The sequence below is a fragment of the Rutidosis leptorrhynchoides genome, chromosome 9, assembly GCF_046630445.1.
Source record: "Rutidosis leptorrhynchoides isolate AG116_Rl617_1_P2 chromosome 9, CSIRO_AGI_Rlap_v1, whole genome shotgun sequence".
Classification (NCBI taxonomy): Eukaryota; Viridiplantae; Streptophyta; class Magnoliopsida; order Asterales; family Asteraceae; genus Rutidosis; species Rutidosis leptorrhynchoides.
The window spans coordinates 334,219,932-334,243,182 of record NC_092341.1 but is presented as its reverse complement, the minus strand read 5'-3'; the positions used below and the strand labels follow the sequence as shown (position 1 = coordinate 334,243,182).

General features: G+C 36.6%; 1 protein-coding gene across 1 annotated transcript; it reads right to left on the bottom strand.

Annotated features, from left to right (window-relative positions):
• Positions 1-22,204: 22,204 nt before the first annotated feature.
• Positions 22,205-23,036, bottom strand: LOC139869084 (uncharacterized). Its single transcript, XM_071857412.1, has 2 exons — positions 22,517-23,036; positions 22,205-22,473 (listed from the first exon to the last, which is right to left on the bottom strand). The coding sequence occupies exons 1-2, from the start codon at positions 23,034-23,036 to the stop codon at positions 22,205-22,207; spliced, it is 789 nt and encodes a 262-aa protein (XP_071713513.1).
• Between the last annotated feature and the right edge of the window lie 215 nt (positions 23,037-23,251).

Sequence of the window (23,251 nt, the reverse complement as noted above, 5' to 3'; positions counted from 1 at the left end):
ATTTGCGGGGCTATGTGAGTGTTTGTACAGAAATAATGTTTATAATTATTGTATTTAATGTAAGTACTTATGTTAGTTGTTCTGTATCCAATGTATGTACTTAAAATTTAAAATCCATCCATATATGTCTGTAAAAAACTTTAAAAGTTGAACATAGTATAAAATACTTAAACAGTTATTATAGACATATAAAAAGCATTGGTAATGAAAACCAAAAAACATATTTATTATATAAAAAATCTAGATTGAAATGTAGTCATTGAAATGCAACATAAAAACAAATAAAAAAGTTTGTTTGAGGCGTTTGCCTCGTGTGGTTGCACAATCAGACCATGTTTATTGTAGCATGAGTATTGCGTGTTGAAAAAACACACGTTATATTTATTCAAAAATTTAACAATGCATCAAATCAGAATGGTTGAATCTTTGGTATTTTGAGAGATGCAACTGCATCAGATGTTTGTCGGCTTGGTGTGTCTTCAGCGAGAAGGTTATTTGGGGTTGTACTCTTACGCCTAACAGAACTTGAATTCGAAAAACACTGTTGAACAAAATTCTTTTTCTGTGAAATGACAAATTAAATATAAAATCATCAATCGTAAATACATATCCAAAAAAAATAATTGTATAAATTAGTATATATATGTTAAGTCTAAATTATAATGTATGAATTTGACTACAGATTTCCAATGTATATAATGGTTTTAACCTGGTATGGTATCGGTGGTTGGAAAACTGATACAAAGACTTATATCTAAAATTTTAGTCATTTATAATGAATCAAAAGATCACAAAATATAAAGATGTTATTATAATCTGATTTTGAGGAGGACAATCCTTGATATCACGTTATCTGATTCCTTTCCGACGATTGAAGACCCGCGACTTTGCGGGGTTTTTTAAGCTTTTAATGAAGAGTAATGTTTAGAAAGAGTGTATTACAGAAAGTTAGTAGCGTTAGGTTTCACCAAACAATAAGACACCATTATACAATCCATATTCAGCTCGGATAATATCAGCCTAACATATCTTTAATTCTTTAGGCCCAAATGAAATTATAGTTCAAACAAACTGGACTTTTAGTACTCGATTCCATAGGCTAAAACATGAATTCATTTGAGATGAGAATTCATTTGACTATTATTACCACTCTGAACCACACCAATTTGATTAATTGCAATCATAACCCATCTTCATATTAATACAACAAAAGTAACTCATATCACAACGTCAATGGCAAACTCGACCCAACACTATATTATCCAAGTAGCAGTTATAACCCAAACAGTCATTGTTGTTACACCACCACACACAAGCAACCCAACAGTAATGAACTTGATTCCCAAAAAATATGCAGGTATCAGCAACAAATGCAACCCAAATGAGTACTGTATAATTGACCAAGTTCCAAGCAACATTAGTTGTTATAATAGACTTGAAATTTCGAAATATCAATGCATTATTATTGTTATCAATCAAACGTATCTTAAGTCTAGACATGATACCAGCAACAAATTTAATTTCTTCTTCTCCAAACCTACACACTGGACCAGCATACATTTATGTTCGTCTCATGGATTTCCGAAAGCTCTTAACTTTTATTATCATTATCGGATACAAAAAAGAATCATAATTTGCATAGCTTAATTAATTAATCGTTCAAAGAACTCAGACAAAAAACTATATTTGTATGCTATTAAAAAACATATTGAATCAAAACACATATGGATCTCTGAGCAAAAATACCATAACTAAAACCTATTTGATTTCATGAATCGATATCAATATAATGATCGATTAAATCAGAAGTTGAAATAAGATTTGATTACCTGAGTTAACCAATGTTAGTTTAAAATGATTTTCTCCAACTAAGGAATCCTAATTCGATTAAAAATAATTCGATTCATCAAACAAACCTTGTCACAAACAATTCTATCAAAATTTCATTTTAGGCAACATTCAATCCATTTGCTAGGGCTTACCTTCTAGCCACCCTCTTTTAAAAATGACAGCTGAGTAACAGTGTACCCAAATTAGAGTTACTTTGAATGACATGGCTTATAATATGGACAATAGGCTAAAGTTGAAAAAAGTTACTGGTCATGTCATCATACAGGCCACAACATTTTGAAAGTAGGATTTTGTGTGTGAAGAAGAATAATTAGGGAAGGAACATGATGACCTAATCATAGGGATTAAAAGATAAATCTGACACAAACCTGCTGCTGTACTCGATAATTTTTTCTGCCAAGTCACTTGGCAAAGAGTGCAGAATCTTGATCTTTGAACCTGCAACAGCAGTTTACAATCCAGCATAAGCAACTCATTAGAGGTGCATTTTCAACCACTTATCAATAAATATAATTTTTTAGCTGTGTTTCATCTCTAACAAATCAAATGAGTAACATTATCAACATCTTTAAGATGTAAGAAATGGATCAAATTGTTGTAAGTGGTCATCAAACATAAGTTGTATATTTAAATGCATAAACTCTACTAATTCACTGCACTAAAAAACAGAAAAAACTGCATGACTTGATTCAATTATATGAAATAGCAATTTACTACCCGGTTTCATAGACTCTAGGGTTCGTTTGTAAACTATAATCTTACACGATAGACGGATTAGCTCTTTAATATGATTCGTACTCGGTAGTAAGATTTTATAGACTTCAAAAATAACATTGAGAATCATCATCTTAAATCACTTGCAAAATTTGCGGGTTTCGACAATATTACAATTAAATTATATTTCTTATAAGCACATCAATTAAAACGACAAAAATTATACAAATCATGTCCAACAAAATTATAGATATAAATTAACTGTTATCGAAAGACCGCATATAACTATAATTCAAACGGTTAAATAAAAAAAGATAATTGATAAGTCCACGTCGGATTTTTAGTTATAGTCTCCCTTTTTGATAATAGACCATTATCATTTAGCTAATATTTATTTGACAAATTTCTCATAGATTACTCAATTCAATCAATTGTTTGAGATAGTTATTTAGTGTAAACACTGAAGCAGCATATTATCTTTCTATTAGTATATATCGCATCTCATTTAAGCTCTTTGTGCAGAGTTTATCACCCTACATAAGAAACTGAACAAAATATTGTATTTGATTTTTTCAATATAACCAATGATATTCTTGATATAAAGTGTATTTTTTGGTTTACTTGTTCCATAAAATCTATCAGAATGTAAGTTTCCGGGTTAAACTTGACATATGGTTTGCAAAGTTCGTAACAGCAGAATCATCACCTTTATTGACGAAATCTTATAAAGAAGTTGTTATAGTGTCTCGCAAATTGTCTAAAGAAGTCTTATAAAGAAGTTGTTATAGTAGTATCACTTTCTTCCATCAAAAATTCTGCTTTCAATTATTTCATTTTGTTGTTTTAGCCGGTAGGCATCTCCACATGGTTGATTATTAATTGAAAATCTTACAAATAAATGTTTATAGTTATGGTTATTAAATCTAATAATTTAAAATGATAAAGAGGTTGTTCAGCTATAATTAAAGTATACTTGCCTCAATAACCTCAGACGGTCGGAATCCACCTATTCACATTATACAGCGTGATAGAAGTGGCATCCAACATCCATAAATAATATCGAAGATGTCGATTTTGTAATGTGCAAAAATAGAATCAAGAAGGGAATAATATATGAGTCAGTAAAATTCAACTTCATCTCTTTACGCATATTCAGTATATGTTGTTGATGTTCTTCCAACAAAATGGAATAAATTATTGAAAAGTTAAGTGAATCTTCAGTATATACGTATGTATCCCATAAAAAAAACAAACCTTCTTGTCTTTTGAACTGGTGTAGTAGATTGACACATTCATCTCACATGAAAGCTACGGGTTCGTATCTTTGCACTCACAATTAATTCCCATGTTCACCCCCTACGTGGTATGCCTGGGTTGAGATCGCCAATTTAAATCTCTTCGTGAACGAATGTGTCTAATAAAATAAGCCTGGCTGGAAGGTTTTACCGGATCCGTACACGGACCACTACCCGAACATTGCCTCTATGGATGTGTTCCCGGGGACCGTCGATCGGGTTCGGGTTTTCACCCAAACGTGTGTGTTACGTTCAAATAATGAGAGTCGTTAAAATAAATGATCCGCTGATGTAAAAATCGTCGTTAAAAAAAACAAACATAAAATAAGCACACTATGAGAAAGTTTAGTTTAGAAACGTAGACAATGAAAATATTAATTAAATAGGTTGAATATATTCGTGCAACAAACTCAATTTACCAAGCATTGCATCTTCTACATACAGTGGCGACTCCACTTTGAAGTTAAATGGGTCAAAGGACCCCATTAAATAATTTTTTTTATACATCAAATACTATTAAAATTATATAGGACACCACTAAATTTATAGATAGGACCCCATATATTTTAAGAATTAGTGATTTGTATGGAAGTAAATGACCATTCTTTATGAAAAAAATTTAGAAAGTACCACTCAAATTGAATAGGACCCCATTGAATTTACATTCTAGAATCGACACTGTCTACATACAATTTAAAACCTACATATGTAAATCATCACTTGCATTTTACACTCTTCTTTCACTAAAAACTACTTCATCATCACTTGCATTTTACATTATTCTTTCAATAAAAACTACTCCAGAGAGATATCATAGGTTAAATCCACACCTATAAGAGTTAGTAATGTTATCATACAAAGTAAATCTTGTTAACACAGATGATTATCTTCCAAAGTTTCAATACCAGTGATATTGTTCATTTCTTCTTCTAGCTAATTGCTACTTTTTCTTCTTCACAAATTGAGTCGTTAATTAGCACATGATCAGTAATGAACTAGAATAAAAAAACATATAATATTGACAAATAATTAGACATCGATAGTTGTAACAAAAATAATGAATATTTTTGGTTTGATATAGCTATAAATAGTAAATGTAATTACGGTTTACTTTTTTTGAAAAACAACGTACTTTATTATTAATATTAATTAATATTAATAATATTATATTAATTAATATTAAAGTATAAGCCAGAAGAGGCCATGATCCAAAACAGCTTGGCAACGTGCACTTCTGTGAAGTGTTTTTATATCTTATTACAGACCTTGAGCACGGACGAAGGCTATACATAAATACTTGGGTTCACTAACCATCGATGTCATTTCAAGCTTTTCTTCTTTTGTCGATTCAATATCCATACGAAATTTGCGGATTGTATTTCGTTAAGCATTACCGACCCACACCAATCCACCTTCTCGAATAGCTTCTTGTTCCGCTTCTTACATATTGTAAATCCGCAAATCCATTCTATCGCTTGCCAAATCTTGCTTATAAAACTCAAGCTATCTCGTGTGTATGAACCGTCAAAGCTCTCAGTTAAACTTAACAAAAAGCCAGGATCGAAACCTGACCATTTAAGGACCCTTTCCAATACCTCTTTTGCGTGATTGCATTGAAGGATAATGTGTTCCACCTGATTCAACATGCAAATCACACAACAGACGTAGGACCAAGGTGAGATCAATACCTCTCTTGTCGAGTTCAAGACGAACCGAACCGGAAGCCTTTTGTGTTTCAACCTCCATATGAAATTTGCAAACTTTCGTGAAAGAAGGATGTTTCTATCTGTTTCCACTGGGTTCTCCTCCTGATCGAGTGTAGCTTGATCAACCACTGTAGCCAACTTCCTGGTAGAGAAAAGCCCATTTGAATAAAAATTCCATTGCAATTTATCTTGGATCCTATTGTTGAATGCCACAGTTTGCAAAATGCTAATCGGAGAATTTAGTCCTTAATTAAATCTGCCTGCAGGTGCTCTAGTCCAATCCCACAAGAAGTTCCAGTACGACCCTTTACATACCATTCGATCACGAACCACAATAAGTCACAAATACAAATTGTTCCACAATTAAACGGGATTACAGCGGGATAAGCATTCAATAACTAAGTGATTTCCAGGAGATACAAAGGTTTTAATTTTGATACATTGTTAATTACTTAATGGGTCAGTTTTAATGGGTCAGTTTAAGTTATGTTTTATATACAATCTCTTACATCGTTTCATTATTCTAGCAAATTGTTGGTGCATGAATCCCCAGCCGTAGTTTATTCTTACGTTTAGTACATTCGGTTATGTAATAATGTTATTTAGTATTGACTATTGATTACTATGGTGATTGTGCGTTCTTAATTAATTAAATAATCAATATGTTAAACTACACACAGTCGACCGAGTGTGTGTACACACTCGACCGACTGTGTAAGTCAGTCGACCGACTGACAGACACACTCGACCGAGTGTGTCTGACTTGCAGTATATATACGGGTTTAGACTTCATTGATGAGGTTACTCGTCCCATTTGTTCCAAGTCGTTGTTTTTCGTCTCCAGAGAACCCTAACACCGAATACCACCGAAATACATCGTCTAGGAGTCGATCTAATCTAGGTTTTGCTCTAGGTTCGACTAATTCGATCCCGAAACGACCCGTATCTCGATTTACCTCTATTCTATTGTGTTCCGCCTTTAGTTTTGAGTTCAAGCAACCTAAGATCCATAGAATCAACGTCTACAAAGTGGTATCAGAGCTGGAGTCTCTGGTTTTTGCTTGATCAAATCGTTTTTGGGTCAAAGTTTGTGTTTTTGGTGTTTTTAGGTTTTTGGTCTATTAATCTGTGTTTACACGTTATTGTTAGTGTTTTTATTGTCAAAAGGTATTTCTGGAGTGCTTATTTTCGTTATCTACGTGTTGTTTTTGTGTTTTCCATCCATAATCGATTGCAAAATCAATTTTTGTCTAGAAAACCCTAATAGTCGACCAGCTTCTGTCAAGAACACCCTCGGCCGTGTGTGTCCTTACTACCGACCGAGTGAGTCCTAAGATCGACCGTGTGTATTGTTCCACCGATCGTGTGAGTTTTACTAGAGCCGTGTCAGATTACCTAAGTCAATCGGCCGTGTGAGTAAGTCACTCGACCGTGTGAGATTTTTAAACGACCGTGAGAGTTAGACAATCGGCCGTGTGTGTTTGCAATACCCAAGGCTTATATAGTAACGAAGTGCTGCCAAAATTTTGTCAGACAATCGACCATGTGATACGTACAATCGATCGTGTGTCTTATACAGTCGACCGTGTGTCAGAGATAGTCGACCGTGTGACTTAATCAGAATCTTAATTAATCTTTTATTTTCAAACTTAATCAGTTAACATGTCGGACACTAATGAACAAGTGACAAATGAATATAACGCGTTAGTAATTGCACCTGGACTACAAAAACTGTTACTTAACGAAAGCGAATCTGGATCGTCAAATAAAGTACCTCGACTTGACAATCTTAAAGACTTCTTGGACTGAAAAGTTAGGTTTGTTATTTACTTAAATGGTATTGACTCTAGACTTTGGGAATGTATTGAGAATCCATTTGTTTGGCCTTGTGGAGGTGATGGTGAACCCAAAGAAACTCAACAGTTTAGTCCTACAGAGCGTGAATAATATAATCTTGAGTGTAGATGTTATGCTCAGCTAACGCAAGCGTTGTCAAAGGACATTTTCCAGCAGTCCAAAAACCGTAACAAAACCGCGTATACTCTTTGGTTGGCCCTTCAATCTGCAACAGAGGGTACTGCTACTTATCGGGCAACAAAAGGTAAGGTTTTGAAGGATGAATGGAGGGCATTTGCTGCTCTTCCATCAGAGTCACTGGGCCAAACGTTGGAGAGGTATCGTTTACTGGTAGCAGAGATGGCGGATTATGGGATTGATGTACCTGATGATAAGGCGGTCAGGGTGTTGAAAGATGGTCTTCCAGAAAATTGGGACCATGAGATTGAAAAGATTCAGAACATGTACAGCACATCAGGTCGTACGTTAACATTGACAGCTTTTACTTCTAAGTTGATGGAGAAGGATATTCAGGTAGAAGCTAAGAGGAAGAGACTTGGTTCTGTAGCTGCTTCTGCATCCACTTTGGTTTCATCTTCTGGTCAAGCTCCATTACAAACAGCCTATGTTACAGCAAATGCTTCTCAACTGTCTGCTCCACAATCTCAGTCCGGCTACTTTAATGCTAAATTACAAGCTCAGACTCAGAATTCTCCTTCTCAACAGACTCAGACTCCTGTGTTTCAAACCGAGAATATCAAGAAGAGGCCCATCGAATCAATTCAGGAAGATATGGCTTTGGCAGCTATTGTTGTTAACTCATACAATGATATGATTAGTGGACAAGTGATTAATAGTCATCTTGAAAATGAAGACTATGATCAGATTGATGAGGACGATCTTGAAAGGATGGATATACTTTATTGCATGGGTAGCATTGTGAGACGGGCTAGGAAGTACTTGAAGAAAACCGGATAGAGGTCTTTGAGTTTGAATCAAGATTCGAAGTTTGGTTTTGATATATCAAAGGTTAGGTGCTTCAATTGTGATGAGCTTGGTCATTTTAAGAAGACTTGCACGAGGCCACCCAAGACTGGTTTTTCCGATCCTTTTCACAATACAACCATTTCAGTTACTCCACAACATGTTATTGTTGAGAAAGAATCTTCGGGGTCTATTAAATCTAAGGCCTTGACGACCACGTATGCTGATGAAGTGTGTGACTGGTCCATCACGGCAGATACACATAAAGCTAATGTTGTGTTTGTAGGTAAAACTGAAGCTGAAATTGAAGAAGAAAGAATTGCTAGGAGAAATGCAGGTTGTACTGGAAAAGATAATCCGAATTGCACCTGCTATGTGTGCAAATGTGATGCTAGAATGAAGAGAGCTAATGAGATTATGAAGTTGTGCCTCAGAAAGAGGATTAAAGATCAACTGTATGATAAGTTTCGCCAAGCTCGAGACCTATTAGATTTTGAGTTTACAACTGATTCTTCCGATGAGGATGAAGAAAGAATTTGTCATGTTGGTACTTGGTTTAGAAAAGAGTTGGGACACTTGCTCAATTGTGATCTTAAGAGTGGTGACGAGAAGATTGTTACAGTTCGGAGTCCAGTGTGTTCAGACAACAGCGAGAACAAAGGAGGTTATGAAGCTGATTACGCTGATAGTACGAGTTCAGAGTCTGAGTCAGAATCAGATGAAGACACTCAGGTTGGAAGCAATAAATATGCATTTATGGCCAACACATCCGGTAACGATAAGGTATGTAATGATTCAGTTTCTAAATGTTCTAGATGCGTTGATTATGAACAGGAAATTGAGAGGCTTGAGTGTGTAATTTCCAAGCTTAATGAGATATCTGTTACATGTGGGACTTGTCCTAAGCTTAGAGTTGACCTTAAGAATTTAAGTTTGGAGAATCAGACTAATAAAAAGAACTATGACGATGCGCTTTTCTACCTTAATAAACAGAAAGACTATGTTGATGTGATTAAGTCTTTGGAAAATCAGGTGGGTCACTTAAAATCAATGGTTATAGATGATGGAAAAGTGATTACTATGTATTTAGGACAGGTAGAGACCCTTAAGGCTGAAAGGGATTCATTTAAGTTGAAATACGAGTCTGAAAAAGCTAGGATCGACAATTGGCAGAGGATGTCTTATGTGAAACAGACTTTGAATCCTCCTAAACAGCAGGGTTTAGGTTACAACCAGGTTGCCCCGCCACTTTTAGGTGAGTATATTAACAAACCAGTTGAGAAAAGTAAAGGTCCTGTTGTAGAACTAGTATATGGTAAGCCTAAAGAAGCACCTGTTGAGAGTACTGTTAAGATAGTTGCGTCGAAGAAACCTTTAGATGTTGTCTATGAAACAGAGTCAGATACTGATATCGACACTGAGAAAGACAGCAAACCATTTGAGCTTGTCACTAAACCAGTTACCATTCTGAAAAATCCTGTTAATGCAAGTAAGATGACTGAGAGTCAAAAGGCTCAGTCTAAGAAAACCGTGACTCCCAAACAGAATAAGAAGAAGAACACCCAGGAAGTGTCACCTAAGTTTGTCAGTAAGGACAGAATAGATGAATCAGGTCCTAAGGTAGAACAATCACCAACAGAGGCAAGTTCCAAATCTGGGAGTGTGTCCAAGTATGTTCCGCCTGGTCGTCGACAGACTGTTAAACAACAAGTCTCGTCATCCCCTACGACTAGACAACATACTGAACCACCTAGGAGACAGTTTTCACCAATTAGATGCAAAGTGTTTAATTCTCATGATTTTGATAATGTTAACTGCTTCAATTGTGGGAGGTTGGGACACAGGGCTATGAATTGTAGACCCATTCGACAGACACCAAGAAGGAAGGTTGATTTTAGTCCAAATTGGTTCTTTAATAGGAGATCACCCTCACCAGAGTTTAATTCTTTTTCAGTGCAAACAAATGATAAAAAGGTTTTTCAAACTAATGATTATTATAGAAAACCTTTACCGAATAACACAGTTTGGAAACCTAAATTAGTAGTTAAGAGTGTTCAACGTACTGAAGGACCTTCTGAATCTAAAGGACAATGGGTGGAATTGCCAGTTATTGGTGTTGATGGGAAACCCACTGCCATTCGGGCATGGGTGGCCTTCTCTAACTAATCCTCTTATTTTAATGTGCAGGTCGCCTACAATCCACGCTGCAGTACTTGGATTGTTGATAGTGGGGGCGTCCAGGCACATGACAGGGAACTTGTCTTTGCTTTCTAGTGTGAAAACAGTGGATGGAGGACCAGTTTCTTTTGCAGGTAGTGAAGGAGGATTTATTACTGCTCAGGGTGTTATTGCTAATGAGAATGTCAGCTTTGATAAAGTTAACTATGTGGAGCAGATGTCGAACAATCTGCTTTCTGTTTCACAAGTTGCTGATAAAAAATATACTGTTGCTTTTGATGATAAGTTTTGTTATATTTTAAGAAAAGAGTTCGTTATTCCGGAGGACATGATTTTGATGACTGCTCCGAGATGCAAGGATCTCTATATCCTTGATATGCGTAAGGCTCATGTTAAGGCAGCTACAGGCCATCAGGCCTTTGTCTCTAAAGCTACTGAACAGGAGTCGATTATTTGGCACAAGCGTATGGGTCATCTGAGTCTAAGGAAGATGAATAATCTAGTATACAATGGATTAGTTGATGGTGTGAATGTTAAAAGTTTTCATATTCCTGAGGTATGTCTTCCGTGTAAACAGGGGAAGTAGACTAGAAAGTCACATACTACCAAAAAGCATCATTTTGTCAATATTCCTTTGGAGCTGCTACACATGGATTTTTTTGGGCCAGTTAATTGTAAAACTCTCACTGGAGAATCATATTGCTTGGTAGTTACAGATGAGTATTCCTGGTTTTCGTGGGTTGTGATGTTGAAACTCAAGTCAGACACGTTTGAGCATATTAAAGTGTTGATTCTGAAGCTCGAAAGTCTGTATAACTTGAAGGTAAGAAAGATTCGTACTGATAATGGTACAGAATTTAAGAACATTCCGATGCAGCTATTTTGTAATGAGAAGGGGATACAACAACAGTTCAGTCCGGCTTATACACCTCAATCAAATGGTGTTGCTGAACGAAAGAATAGGACTCTAATCGAAACCGCAAGAACTATGCTAGCTGATTCATATCTTCCAATTGTTTTCTGGGGAGAAGCCGTGAGTACTGCTTGTTATGTAATGAACAGAGTTCTAGTGGTGAAGAGACATGGTAAAACGTGTTATGAGCTGTTGCACAAGAGAAATCCTAATATCAAACATTTTGAACCTTTTGGTGCACCTTGTACTATCCTGGTACGAGACGCTGGAGGAAAATTCAATTTAAAGGTTCAGAATCTGGTTTCTAGCTTGCAACCTAGTCCACAGAGAGTGACAGATACTTTTGATTCAAATGAGGACGGGGTAGTATATACAGATGACGATAGTGACCTTGAAGATGATGAGGAAGTTAACCAATCACGATTGACAGAGGAACATCTTAATCCTCTATATAATCAACCACCAACTGTGACAGTGCCTGAACAGCAGACTGAAGCAGGAGGTGTGAGAAGATCCAATCGTGTTATTTTACCTCCTAAACGTCTACAGGATTATTATGTGGACGCACGAGGAATTCCTCATATTAGTATTCCCCAAAGTACGACAACTGAGGCATCAACTTCTGAGGTTCCGACCACATCAGAGGTCCCTGTGATTAATAATAGTTCAACAGCAGCAGATGATGTTCAGACTGAAAGTGCGAATATGGTAACAACATTTTATTCTTCGTTGAATAAGACAGGTAGGATATTTGTGCATGCTCACTCATGCTATGTATGTCAAATTGAACCGAAAGATGCTTATGAGGCACTGAAGTATGATGAGTGGGTTAGTGCAATGCAAGAGGAGCTGTTACAGTTTAAACATTTGAAGGTTTGGAAACTAGTCAATCCACGACATGGTTGTGTGCCCTATGGTCTTCGATGGGTTTGAAGAACAAGAAGGATGAACAGGGTATAGTTATCAGAAACAAAGCTAGATTGGTGGTAAAGGGATATCAACAAATCCCTGAAATTGACTATGATGAGGTTTTTGCTCCGGTTGCACGACTGGAAGCAATCAGGATTTTCTTGGCCTTTGCATCCTTCATGGGTTTTAAAGTTTTTCAGATGGATGTCAAAAGCGCATTTTTGTACGGAGAGATCAATGAAAGGGTGTTTGCTGAACAACCACCCGGTTTCGAAGACCCGCATTTCCCAGAAAAGGTTTATAGACTTGAAAAGGCACTTTATGGTCTTCACCAAGCTCCTCGACAATGGTATGCAACGTTGTCCAATTACATGATTGAAAATGGTTTTCGGAGAGGTGTCATTGATCAGACACTTTTCATCAAAACGAAGGGACAACATCTTATGTTAGTGCAGGTTTATGTTGATGATATCATATTTGGGTCAACAGATCAGGGTATGGTTGATGAGTTTGAGAAGGTCATGCAGCAGAAGTTCAAGATGAGTTCAATGGGAACGATTAAGTTTTTCTTGGGTCTACAGTAGCTCAGACAGATAAAGGCATCTTCTTGCATCAAACCAAGTATGTTGCTGATTGTGAGGGTGCTGCAGTGGACCAATCGTTATACAGGGCTATCATAGGTTCTCTAATGTATCTTACAGCTTCTCGACCAGATATCATGTTTGCGGTTTGTTTGTGTGCTCGTTATCAGGCAAATCCTAATGTTCATCATATGTTAGTGGTTAAGAAGATTATGAGGTATTTGAAAGATACACCGAGTTTAGGGTTATGGTATCCATGTGAGGATGGGTTTGATCTCACAGCTTACAGTGATTCTGACTATGGAGGATGTAAGAAGGATTTCAAGTCAACGTCAGGAGGTTGTTAGTTCCTTGGCAGCAAACTAGTTACATGGCAGTGTAAGAAGCAGACATCAGTGGCTCAGTCCACTTGTGAAGCAGAATACATTGCCGCGGCCAGCTGCACATCACAGGTCATCTGGATTCAACAGCAACTACGTGACTACGGTTTGCAAATTTCTAACACTCCTATTTATGTTGATAATACTGCTGCCATAGCTGTTACTAAAAATCTCGTAAATCATTCTAAAACGAAACACATAGGGATTAAATACCATTTCATTAGAGACTGCTATGAAAAAAAGTTGATAGATGTTGTGCAGATAGATACTATGTTCCAAAGGGCTGATCTTTTCACAAAAGCTTTTGATAAATCGCGTTTTAATTACTTGTTAAACGAAATAAGTATTAAATTGCTTTCAGATGTGGTTCCTGAAACTGAGGTTCCTGACACAGAGGAACCTAAACCTGAGACTGAGTTGTGATTTGTTAAGAAACTGCTTGTAGAGTATGTATAGTTTTGCATGATAGTTTGTAGATCATTTGCATGTTTACTTTTCATTTGCATGATAGATTAGTTTTTCCTGATATTTCTGCATGTTTGCTTATGTTTTTAGATAACTTTATACTTTTGTACAGAGAAAACCAAAAAAAAAAAAAATAATAATTATGTTTTGTTTTTGTTTCTGTTTATTTATTTTAAGTTGTAAGTAACATGATGCACCACCTAACTGCAAGAGAATCATGGATCAAGAATTGAACAAAGCTTCAGAGATTCCTATGTTATCTAAGTCTGAGACAACATATATTCCAATCGACGAATTAGTTGAACGATTTAGTTATCTACATCCGAGGGGGAGAATTTATCAGATTATCAGATATAGAGAACTAAAATCATTCTGTTCACATCTTATTTAGTGAACCTTACATCTTTTGTCTGTGGTATGGAATTGTGCCTATTGACCTGGATAGAGGGATTATCTTCTGGAGGATATCTTAGCGTTCCATCACTCAAATATATATATCACTTCCATCCATCCAACATCATGCATCATGCTATTTTCGTTTAAGCATGGGGTTTATAGCGGCCGGTATGCGCTTTAACAAAGTATGCAATAAATTTGAGATTCACAAAGTTATCTGAAACGAAAAGTGTAAGTTTAAGGTAGAAGCTCATGGCTGACAGGGTTGCTAGAAACATCGTGAGATGGTTCTGTTCAATCAGATTGAAAGTACATTGATGTGATAAGAGGATAGCGTCAACATGCTGTGCTCAATTGTTCTACCTGAAACATCGTGCGATCTCAAATGAGGACTGACTTCATGATCAAAATCTAGCATTGTAAAATGTTAATGTAATTAATATAACGTGATCATCGAAGTCTAGGGTGAAAGTTGGTAAATGTTTATTGATATGTTTGAAAGTTGTTTTGTATATGCTTTATCAAGTACTTAATGAATGAAGCGTGAAATTACATGTCAAATTTAGTTCAGTTCTGATCCCCGAATCATAAGATTAAATCAGTATGATATGTTAACTCACAAAAACATGTGTTATGCTTTTCGTACTGGGCTTCATGATAAGTTGTATTATTTATTCTTACGCTGATAACCTCATTTATCTGCTAATCATGATATGCTGGATCTTGTACAGTAGTTTTCTTTATGAATTTGCATATACTTTCCTATCTGAAAAGTCCATATTTGATTACTTGAATTAGATTAGCTGCATGTGCATCTTTGTTTAGTGTATTATGTCAAGCAACTCAGTTCTCGGAAAGGTTTATTGTGAAAGGAATTCTTTATTTTTAGTTAATTTTGAAACCAAGTTGTTTGGAACATAAAGGTACAAAGCGTGTTAAATATATATTGTGGAGATCAGTCCCAGGAGGAGTGGAATAGGTAAGGATTTTGTGAAATTGAAATTGATATTTCCTAAGTTGTAAACCCTAAAGACAGACGATCGACCGATTGAGGATACACACTCGACCGAATAAGTGTACACACACGACCGTATGTGTCAATCATTCGACCGATCAAGTTTTAAATAATGAGTTGTGTTCATAACACACTCGACCGAGTAAGTGTACACACACGACCGTATGTGTCAATCATTCGACCAATCAAGTTTTAAATAATGAGTTATGTTCATAACACACTCGACCGAGTAAAAATTGCTCGAACGGCCGAGTGAGAGACACACTCGACTGAGTGTGTCTGTGAGTATAAATGGACTGGGGTCTTGAACGGCTCAGAACACTTTGGTGTTTTTGAGCAGATTTTATCTAGATTTTTCGAAGCTAAAGAAGGAGTTTTTGATCGTGCTTTTTACATACATCTTTCTCTTGTGATTACAGCGCCACTAACTAGGTATTCTAAATCGTTTTAGTTTGTTCATAATCTTTAATTTTATATTCAAAGTGCTAAACTCAAATCGAACGATGTTAAGACTTAATCTGTTATAATTGATGCTATGAACTTGTTAGTCGGCCTGTTTAGATGTTATTGTGACCAGATCTTGAAGCAAAATCAACAGATTTGATTGATTTGGAAAAATTGGAGGTCTCAGATCTGATGAACACGATCGACCGAGTGTGCAACACACTCGACCGAGTGAGTTCACACATTCGACCGTTCCAAAACACACACGACCATGTGTGTATTCACACTCGACCGAGTGTATGGAAACCCTAATTTTTGAGATCTTGCTATTTTTGATTGTTTTGTTATGATATCATGTTTAAACTGAATGTGTTGCATAGTTTTGCTTTTAGTATGCCAGGTCCAAGTAGTAGGTTAAGTGGAACTTGGAAGTATGATCTGGAATGTAGAAAAGCATTGGCCGAACATAGGCCTATCCTTGTAGAGACCAAAGTTGTTGCAACATAGTTCACGAAGGATCAGTGGAAAGGTTTAGATTGCTTGACGTTTCTTCAGATTGGGAATCATTACTGTCTTAAGCTAATCCAAGAGTTCTATTCTAGTGTGACTATAGAGAAGAAGCATGTTCAGGCTAATTTCTTTGGTGTTGACTATAAGTGGATCATAGATGACTTTGCAGATAACCTTCTATTGAATTACTGGGGAGCCAAGATTTACTACTCTAGTAAAGATCTTAGGAAGATTTCTAGCAAGTTTAATGCCGGTGGGGTGGCTTCTCATATCACTAAGCCAGGATATGTAATTGGTTCTAGCAGAATTGAGGTCAGAGAGAGCGATGTTAGGGATGACTTGATGATTAACATGAGAATTATCAAAAGAAATGTGGTGTTTAGAGATCCGCATGATGATATACTATCTGGTACTGAGGCTGTTCTATTGTACTATCTTATGGAACGTATCAAGGTGAATTTTGGTCAGATAGTCATTAATGTCATGAAGGATACTTTGGATGATGAGGAAAACCATTTCCTTATGCAGTTCTTTTAAATTATTTGTTTGATGAGATTGATCTAGATGAGGACACGAATTATGAATGGAATCAGGTTCCAGAGGAAGTTATTGAAGGATAGTTCTCTTGCTTATGATTTCATGTGCTTATGTTTATTTATGGTTGTTTTGTCATTTGGTTAGGCTAGCTTGTTAGCCTTAATACTATGGTGTGTAATAAACAACTTCTGGATGATGTAACTGTGTGCTTTATTTAATGTGTTTGTTGTGTTTGTTAATTCATTGATTCATATAATTCATTAGATACCCCATGATACATGGAGGTAAATGCTTATTCGTTATGTTGTTTTGAGTGTTTTTCAGCTATTCACTATGTCTCAAGAACAACATCAGATGTCTGATGAAGAACGTGAACCACGAATCCCATTATCTTCTGAGTTACCGGGTCTGATTGGTCGAGAAGATACAAACGTACTTGCGTGTGTTGATGAAAAGGGTTCAGAGGCCCAAAGAGGAGGTTTTGGTCCGATCATTGCTTTCTTGAAACGTTCCAGGATCTTTAGAGCTATTACTGCTGAGTGCACTCCGTATTATTCTCATCAGAGAAAATTCTGGGAGGTTGCCCAAGTTGTTACTGAAGATAACAAGAAGGTGATATTGAGTTCTGTCAACAACACGATTGTTCGTATTTCTGCACAGACTATCAGGGAAGATTTAGGGTTTCCGGACAATGATGATATGCCAACTGATTTTCCGATTCTGAAGGTTAGAAGGTGTTTAAAGAGATGTGGTTATACTCGTGACATAACCAAAGCTGTTAAACGTACGAAACTTCCAAGGCAGTATCGATACTTTACATACGTTCTTCTTAGATGTTTGAGCCCGATGCAAGGAGGTTTTGATGAGATGACAGCAAAATACAGCTCTATGTTTGTTGCGTTGGTTTTGAACGCTGAGTTTAATTTTTCACAGGTGATATTTGATGCGATGGTTCTAAATGTGAAGAGGAAAGTTCATCTGGTGTTCCCGAGGTTTCTTCAAATTATGCTAGAGAAGCAGGTTCAAGGGTTGGTAAAGATACCTGAGGATGAACTAAAGCAGAATCATTTAAATGATCAATCTTTCAACCAGTTTTTGCAGAGCCGAGTGGAAGTACCGGAGAAAGGGTTGATTGGTCATCTGGTTAATGAGAACTACGTGTGTCCAGAAGGCTTGAGTTGCCGACATGAAAACAGTAATTCAGGGGATGAGACTGATATTACTATTGCAGGTGAAGAAGAGGTGAATCAGCCTCCACCAAAACCAACTGGTCCTCGATTAGTTGATGAAGATGATGTAACAGCGCTTGATGATAGTCAAATGGATTTAGTGAAATGAAAGTTAGCTGAAGCTCCCAAGGTGTCAACAAGAGGGAGACAGAAACGTTTGAAGATTTTGGTTAAAGATGGAAGTTCGTCTTCCACAACAAAGTCCCAGCCAAAGGTTGCTCAGACTGGTCCAGCTACTGGTGGATCTACTCAAGCTGCACCCACTCAACTACAACAAACTACATCTTCTCAGCAAGTTCAAACTTCTCAACGTTCTGAGACTACTGCAGGTGATATGACAGGAATTGTTAACCGAAAGTTGATTCAGTTGTCTGCGGATTTTGCTAAGTTCCAAAAGGCAGTTGATGAAGATAAGAAGAAGACAACATCTGAGATGTCTGCATTGAGGTTGAAGATTGGTGAGCTGGAGAAAAATATGGAAAGTTAGGCTGGAGAAATTTTATCTCTTCAGACACAAAACCGAGATCTGGCGGATAGATTGAATGAATGGGAGAAGAGGATTGTGGTTGAAGAAGAGGATGATGAACCAGATCCATTTGGTACTTTTGGTGAGGCAGAAGAGGACAGATCTGTTGAAGTTGCTAAAGGCTACACGGAGGATAACCCGCTGTATGTAACTCCTCTTCAAATTTTAATAGTTTCTGAATTTTTAGCTATGCAGGATCGTCTTAATCATACAACTGTTTACACTAATTTAGAAGAAGGGGAGATCCCTCCGGATCTGACCGAAACTGAGCAGGAATTGATGGAGCGTCTAGAGCGAGAAGCTAAGGAATCTGCTGACGCTACATCAAAAGCTGCAACTGAGGCTTCGACATCAGGAGCTCAGAATTTTGATGATGAAATGAGTGATACTGATGTTTTTGATGAAAGTGATAACAGTTTTGATGAGGTTGTTATTGAGGATGAGCCAACTGAGCCTTATCCTCATTATGAAGGCGTTGGTGATGATCTTCCAACTTTTGCTGATTATTTTGAGATGAATGATGAGCTTTTGAACAGAAAATGTAAAGAAAAGGAACAGAAGGAACAAGAAAGTGTGTTACCAGAAGGTTTCTTGCCGGTGAAGATCAACAAAGAAAAGGTTGAAGTGTTGGAAGAAGAATGGAAGATTCTGATGCGGATTAGGAAATATGTGATGAAACCTGAATTAGAGCCGCAGTTTTTGAAGTTTATCGAGCACTGTGAAAGTTTACGTGCTAAAGGAAAGATCATAGCCTGGGCCTATATTAAAGAATTCGATATGTATGCGATCAAGAAAGAATATGGAGTAGATTATATCAAGTCTTCATTTGAATTCAAAACGTTACCTTATTTTGAGTTTATGCAGGTGGCCAGGCTTAAGATGTTATATCAAGATTATAGTGGAATTCCTGATGTTTTGGTTCGTAAGATAAGGAGATCATATCATTCACCTAATTTCTTAGGTTTTCGTCCTCAGTTTCCGAAGATTTCTTATCGAACGAACAAGAAAACAGGGGTTAGAAGGAAGATAGTAAAATATCGACCTGTGAAGTATGTGCGGAAGGTTCCTTTGAGAAAGATGCCGCAGCACTTCAGTCCTCGTTTTCGTTGGTGGTATTATGATGAACGCTCAGAGGAAGCAGTTATTGTGTTAGACAAGGATGGTGGAGATGAAAGTGATAGTATAAGGGTTCTAGATCCAGTTTGGTTGCGAAACTGCTGTGAGGAAGATATGTTTACCCTTTACTATAATCGGATGCTGTATCGCCCAGAAAATCATGTGCAGGCTGAACAGTACTGCAGGGTTGTGAAACTTTGCTACTTGAAGAACTGGGTGACAGATCCTTTTACTGATTGATAATCGAATTATTTTTCTGTTCTACGGCTAGGTTTTAGGGGGAGTTTGTTGGTGCATGAATCCCCAGCCGTAGTTTATTCTTACGTTTAGTACATTCGGTTTTGTAATAATGTTATTTACTAGTGACTATTGATTACTATGATGATTGTGCGTTCTTAATTAATTAAATAATCAATATGTTAAACTGCACACAGTCGACCGAGTGTGTGTACACACTCGACCGACTGTGTAAGTCAGTCGACCGACTGACAGACACACTAGACCGAGTGTGTCTGACTTGCAGTATATATACGGGTTTAGACTTCATTGATGAGGTTACTCGTCCCATTTGTTCCAAGTCGTTGTTTTTCGTCTCCAGAGAACCCTAACACCGAATACCACCGAAATACATCGTCTAGGAGTCGACCTAATCTAGGTTTTGCTCTAGGTTCGACTAATTCGATCCCAAAACGACCCGTATCTCGATTTACCTCTATTCTATTGTGTTCCGCCTTTAGTTTAGAGTTCAAGCGACCTAAGATCCATAGAATCAACGTCTACACAAATCATTTCTAAAATGACCTTTCCAACACAACAAGTCTAATACCAACCATAAAACCTTCTGACCCGTTACCAAACCCGCTTAATCCACCATGCCACCTATAGAGACTTTTACAAATAAATATATACAAAAAACTAATATATTCCAAATCAAGCCTTATATGGATTGTAGATTATTTAAGTAATAAAGATCATAACATACTTGATTCGATTACCTTGAATGCTTATGGTAAATACACCATCTCTCTCTTCTACTCACAGACCATATATAATGAACAATAATTTCATGGACATAGCCTCACCCTGAACAACCCAAAAGGTTTAAATCCATATAACAATAATTATACCAACAACAATTTTATATAACAATAGTTAAAATAATGCAACACCACTTGCAAACTAATCCATTTGCAATATAAATAAAAACTATCTATATATGCACAATACCTTACAAATTTCACCTATTCATAAAATAAAAATATAAAAATAAAAATAAACAAATTTATTGACCTGAAAAAAGCCCATAGTTTGGTAAGCTAATGTGAATCACATACACTCAAACTCTTGTTTTCCATGGCTCCCATTACATTACAATCACAAGTTAAAACAACTTATGAAGTAATATATTAGCAAATGAAAAAGGAAATGAAGAATCCGGGAACATACATGTTATAATATGGAACAAACTTTTGCATCCCCAACTTTTGCGTTTCGTATTTGGCGTCATCTTGTGTTTCGCTCGCATCCCCCAACTTTTGCATTTAGACTTCTTTGTTTCTTAGTAACTAAAGACAAGAGAGACAACATGCTTGTTAGCCATAATGGAATGCCTTAGATAATTAGATACAACTTAGACAACAAACCAAAAATATCATAAACAGAAAATGGTAAAGCAATTGGACACCATAGATGTCAAATCATGAATCTAAGCAAGAAAAACTATACTATATATACAAATCGCATGTCAACGAAACCCACGATTAATATGTCGAATGTAAATCATAAAAAGCATGCATTCATGTTTTGATATAACGATTATTCATGTTTTGAATCGTCAGGTTATAAAGGATTAAAGGAGAGTTTTGATAAAAGTAAAGAATGAAAGAGATCGTAAATTTAACTTCCACACAGAACAAAAATAACACACCAGATGTTGATTTTAAGCTTCTAATTCCAGCGACATGTCTATTGGCTTCAATCGCAAATTAGATATTAAGAAAGAAATAGAAGAAAATCCAAAGTATAAATATCACCAAAAAAATAACCTATTCAGCTTCGTATAAAAAAAATCAGATAAGCGGTGATGAACAGGTTGTGACACGCCGCGGTGAAATCTGTAGAAGTATGAATTGAGTATTCAAATAATTTGGACTTTGGTACATCCACGTATTCTTCACAGATTGTTGTGGGCACCTTTTGAGAATGCAATTTACTAATATATTTTGATCAATAAAGGAAATGGGTGTGAACACAAAGTGGAGGGAACTTTCTGTTTATTTTATTGATATGTAACACCACACACACTTACATAACCGTACACATCTATATATACATCTACAAGTCAACATTTGTGACTATTCCCAAAGGCTATGACTTTTCCTAACTGATGTGACTTTTCTTATAAAAACATCCAGTAACCTATCGATACACCAATACAACCATTCACTAAAAGTTATGACTTTTACCTTAAATAACTAACAACTAATAACTAATAATAACTACCATTTTGTAACTTGTAACTGCTTGCATATTAAGCTTGTAACCCATCTACTTAATTGTATTAAATCTGAGTTTAATCCCAACAAATCCCTCCTTTAAACTCGGATCTATTTTGCTCCTTCATTCTAATTCCCCACTTGCACCCGTGTCATGTGTCATCAATAAAACACCATTTTCTTCGACTTCTTGTTCCGTAACCAAATTGTTTTCTTCGGTTTCTTCCACTGATTTGCATTCTCTAGCATAATGACCATGCCTACCACATTTATAACAATCAATATCCGAGCGGTCCTCGTCCGCCTTCACCTCTTCCATGTCCGCGTTCATTTTGTCGCGACCTTTGTTGGAAATCTTCGGTTGATTGTTGCTCTTCATGGTCATCATTCTCTCTACCACAACATCGGCATCTGTCACTATTATGCCTAGAATTACTTCCTTCTCCACCATAGTTTTTCGTCGCATATAAGTTCGTTTCATCAAGGGATACTTTTTTCTTGTTCTTTCTTTGCTCATGTGCTTCAAGCGAACACGCTAGTTCCTCAATCGACAAATCCTCCAAGATTTTCGACTCTTCAATTGCGCACACTATGTTTTCAAAATTCTCGGTTAACGACCGCATAATTTTCTCTATAATTCTTGTATCTGACAGAGTTTCACCATTCCGTTTCAGTTGATTCGCAACCGTTTGAACGCGAGTGATGTACTCGGAGACTCCTTCAGTCTCTTTCATTTTCATGGCCTCCAATTCGCCACACAGAGTTTGTAGTCGCACTTGTTTGACTCGGTCCGCACCTTTAAACGTTTTTTCCAACATATCCCATGCTTCTTTCGCTGTTTTTGTACCCGCAATTTTCTCAAATCCAGACTCCTCAACGGATTGAAATAAGATGAAAAGAGCAGCGTTATCTTTCTTTCGTTCATCCTTATATGCCTTGACTTGTTGTGCATTCATGGCACCAAGTTGTGTTTCACTTTGTTATTCACATCCCTTTGTAACAATCTCCCATACATCTTGAGCGCCCAACAATGCTTTCATTTGAATGCTCCAATTATCATAATTGCACTTGGTCAATTTTGGAATTGACATATGCCCAAAAGTAGTTGTATTGTTCATCTTTGAAATAACCTTGGCTCTGATACCAATTTGTAGAAGTATGAATTGAGTAT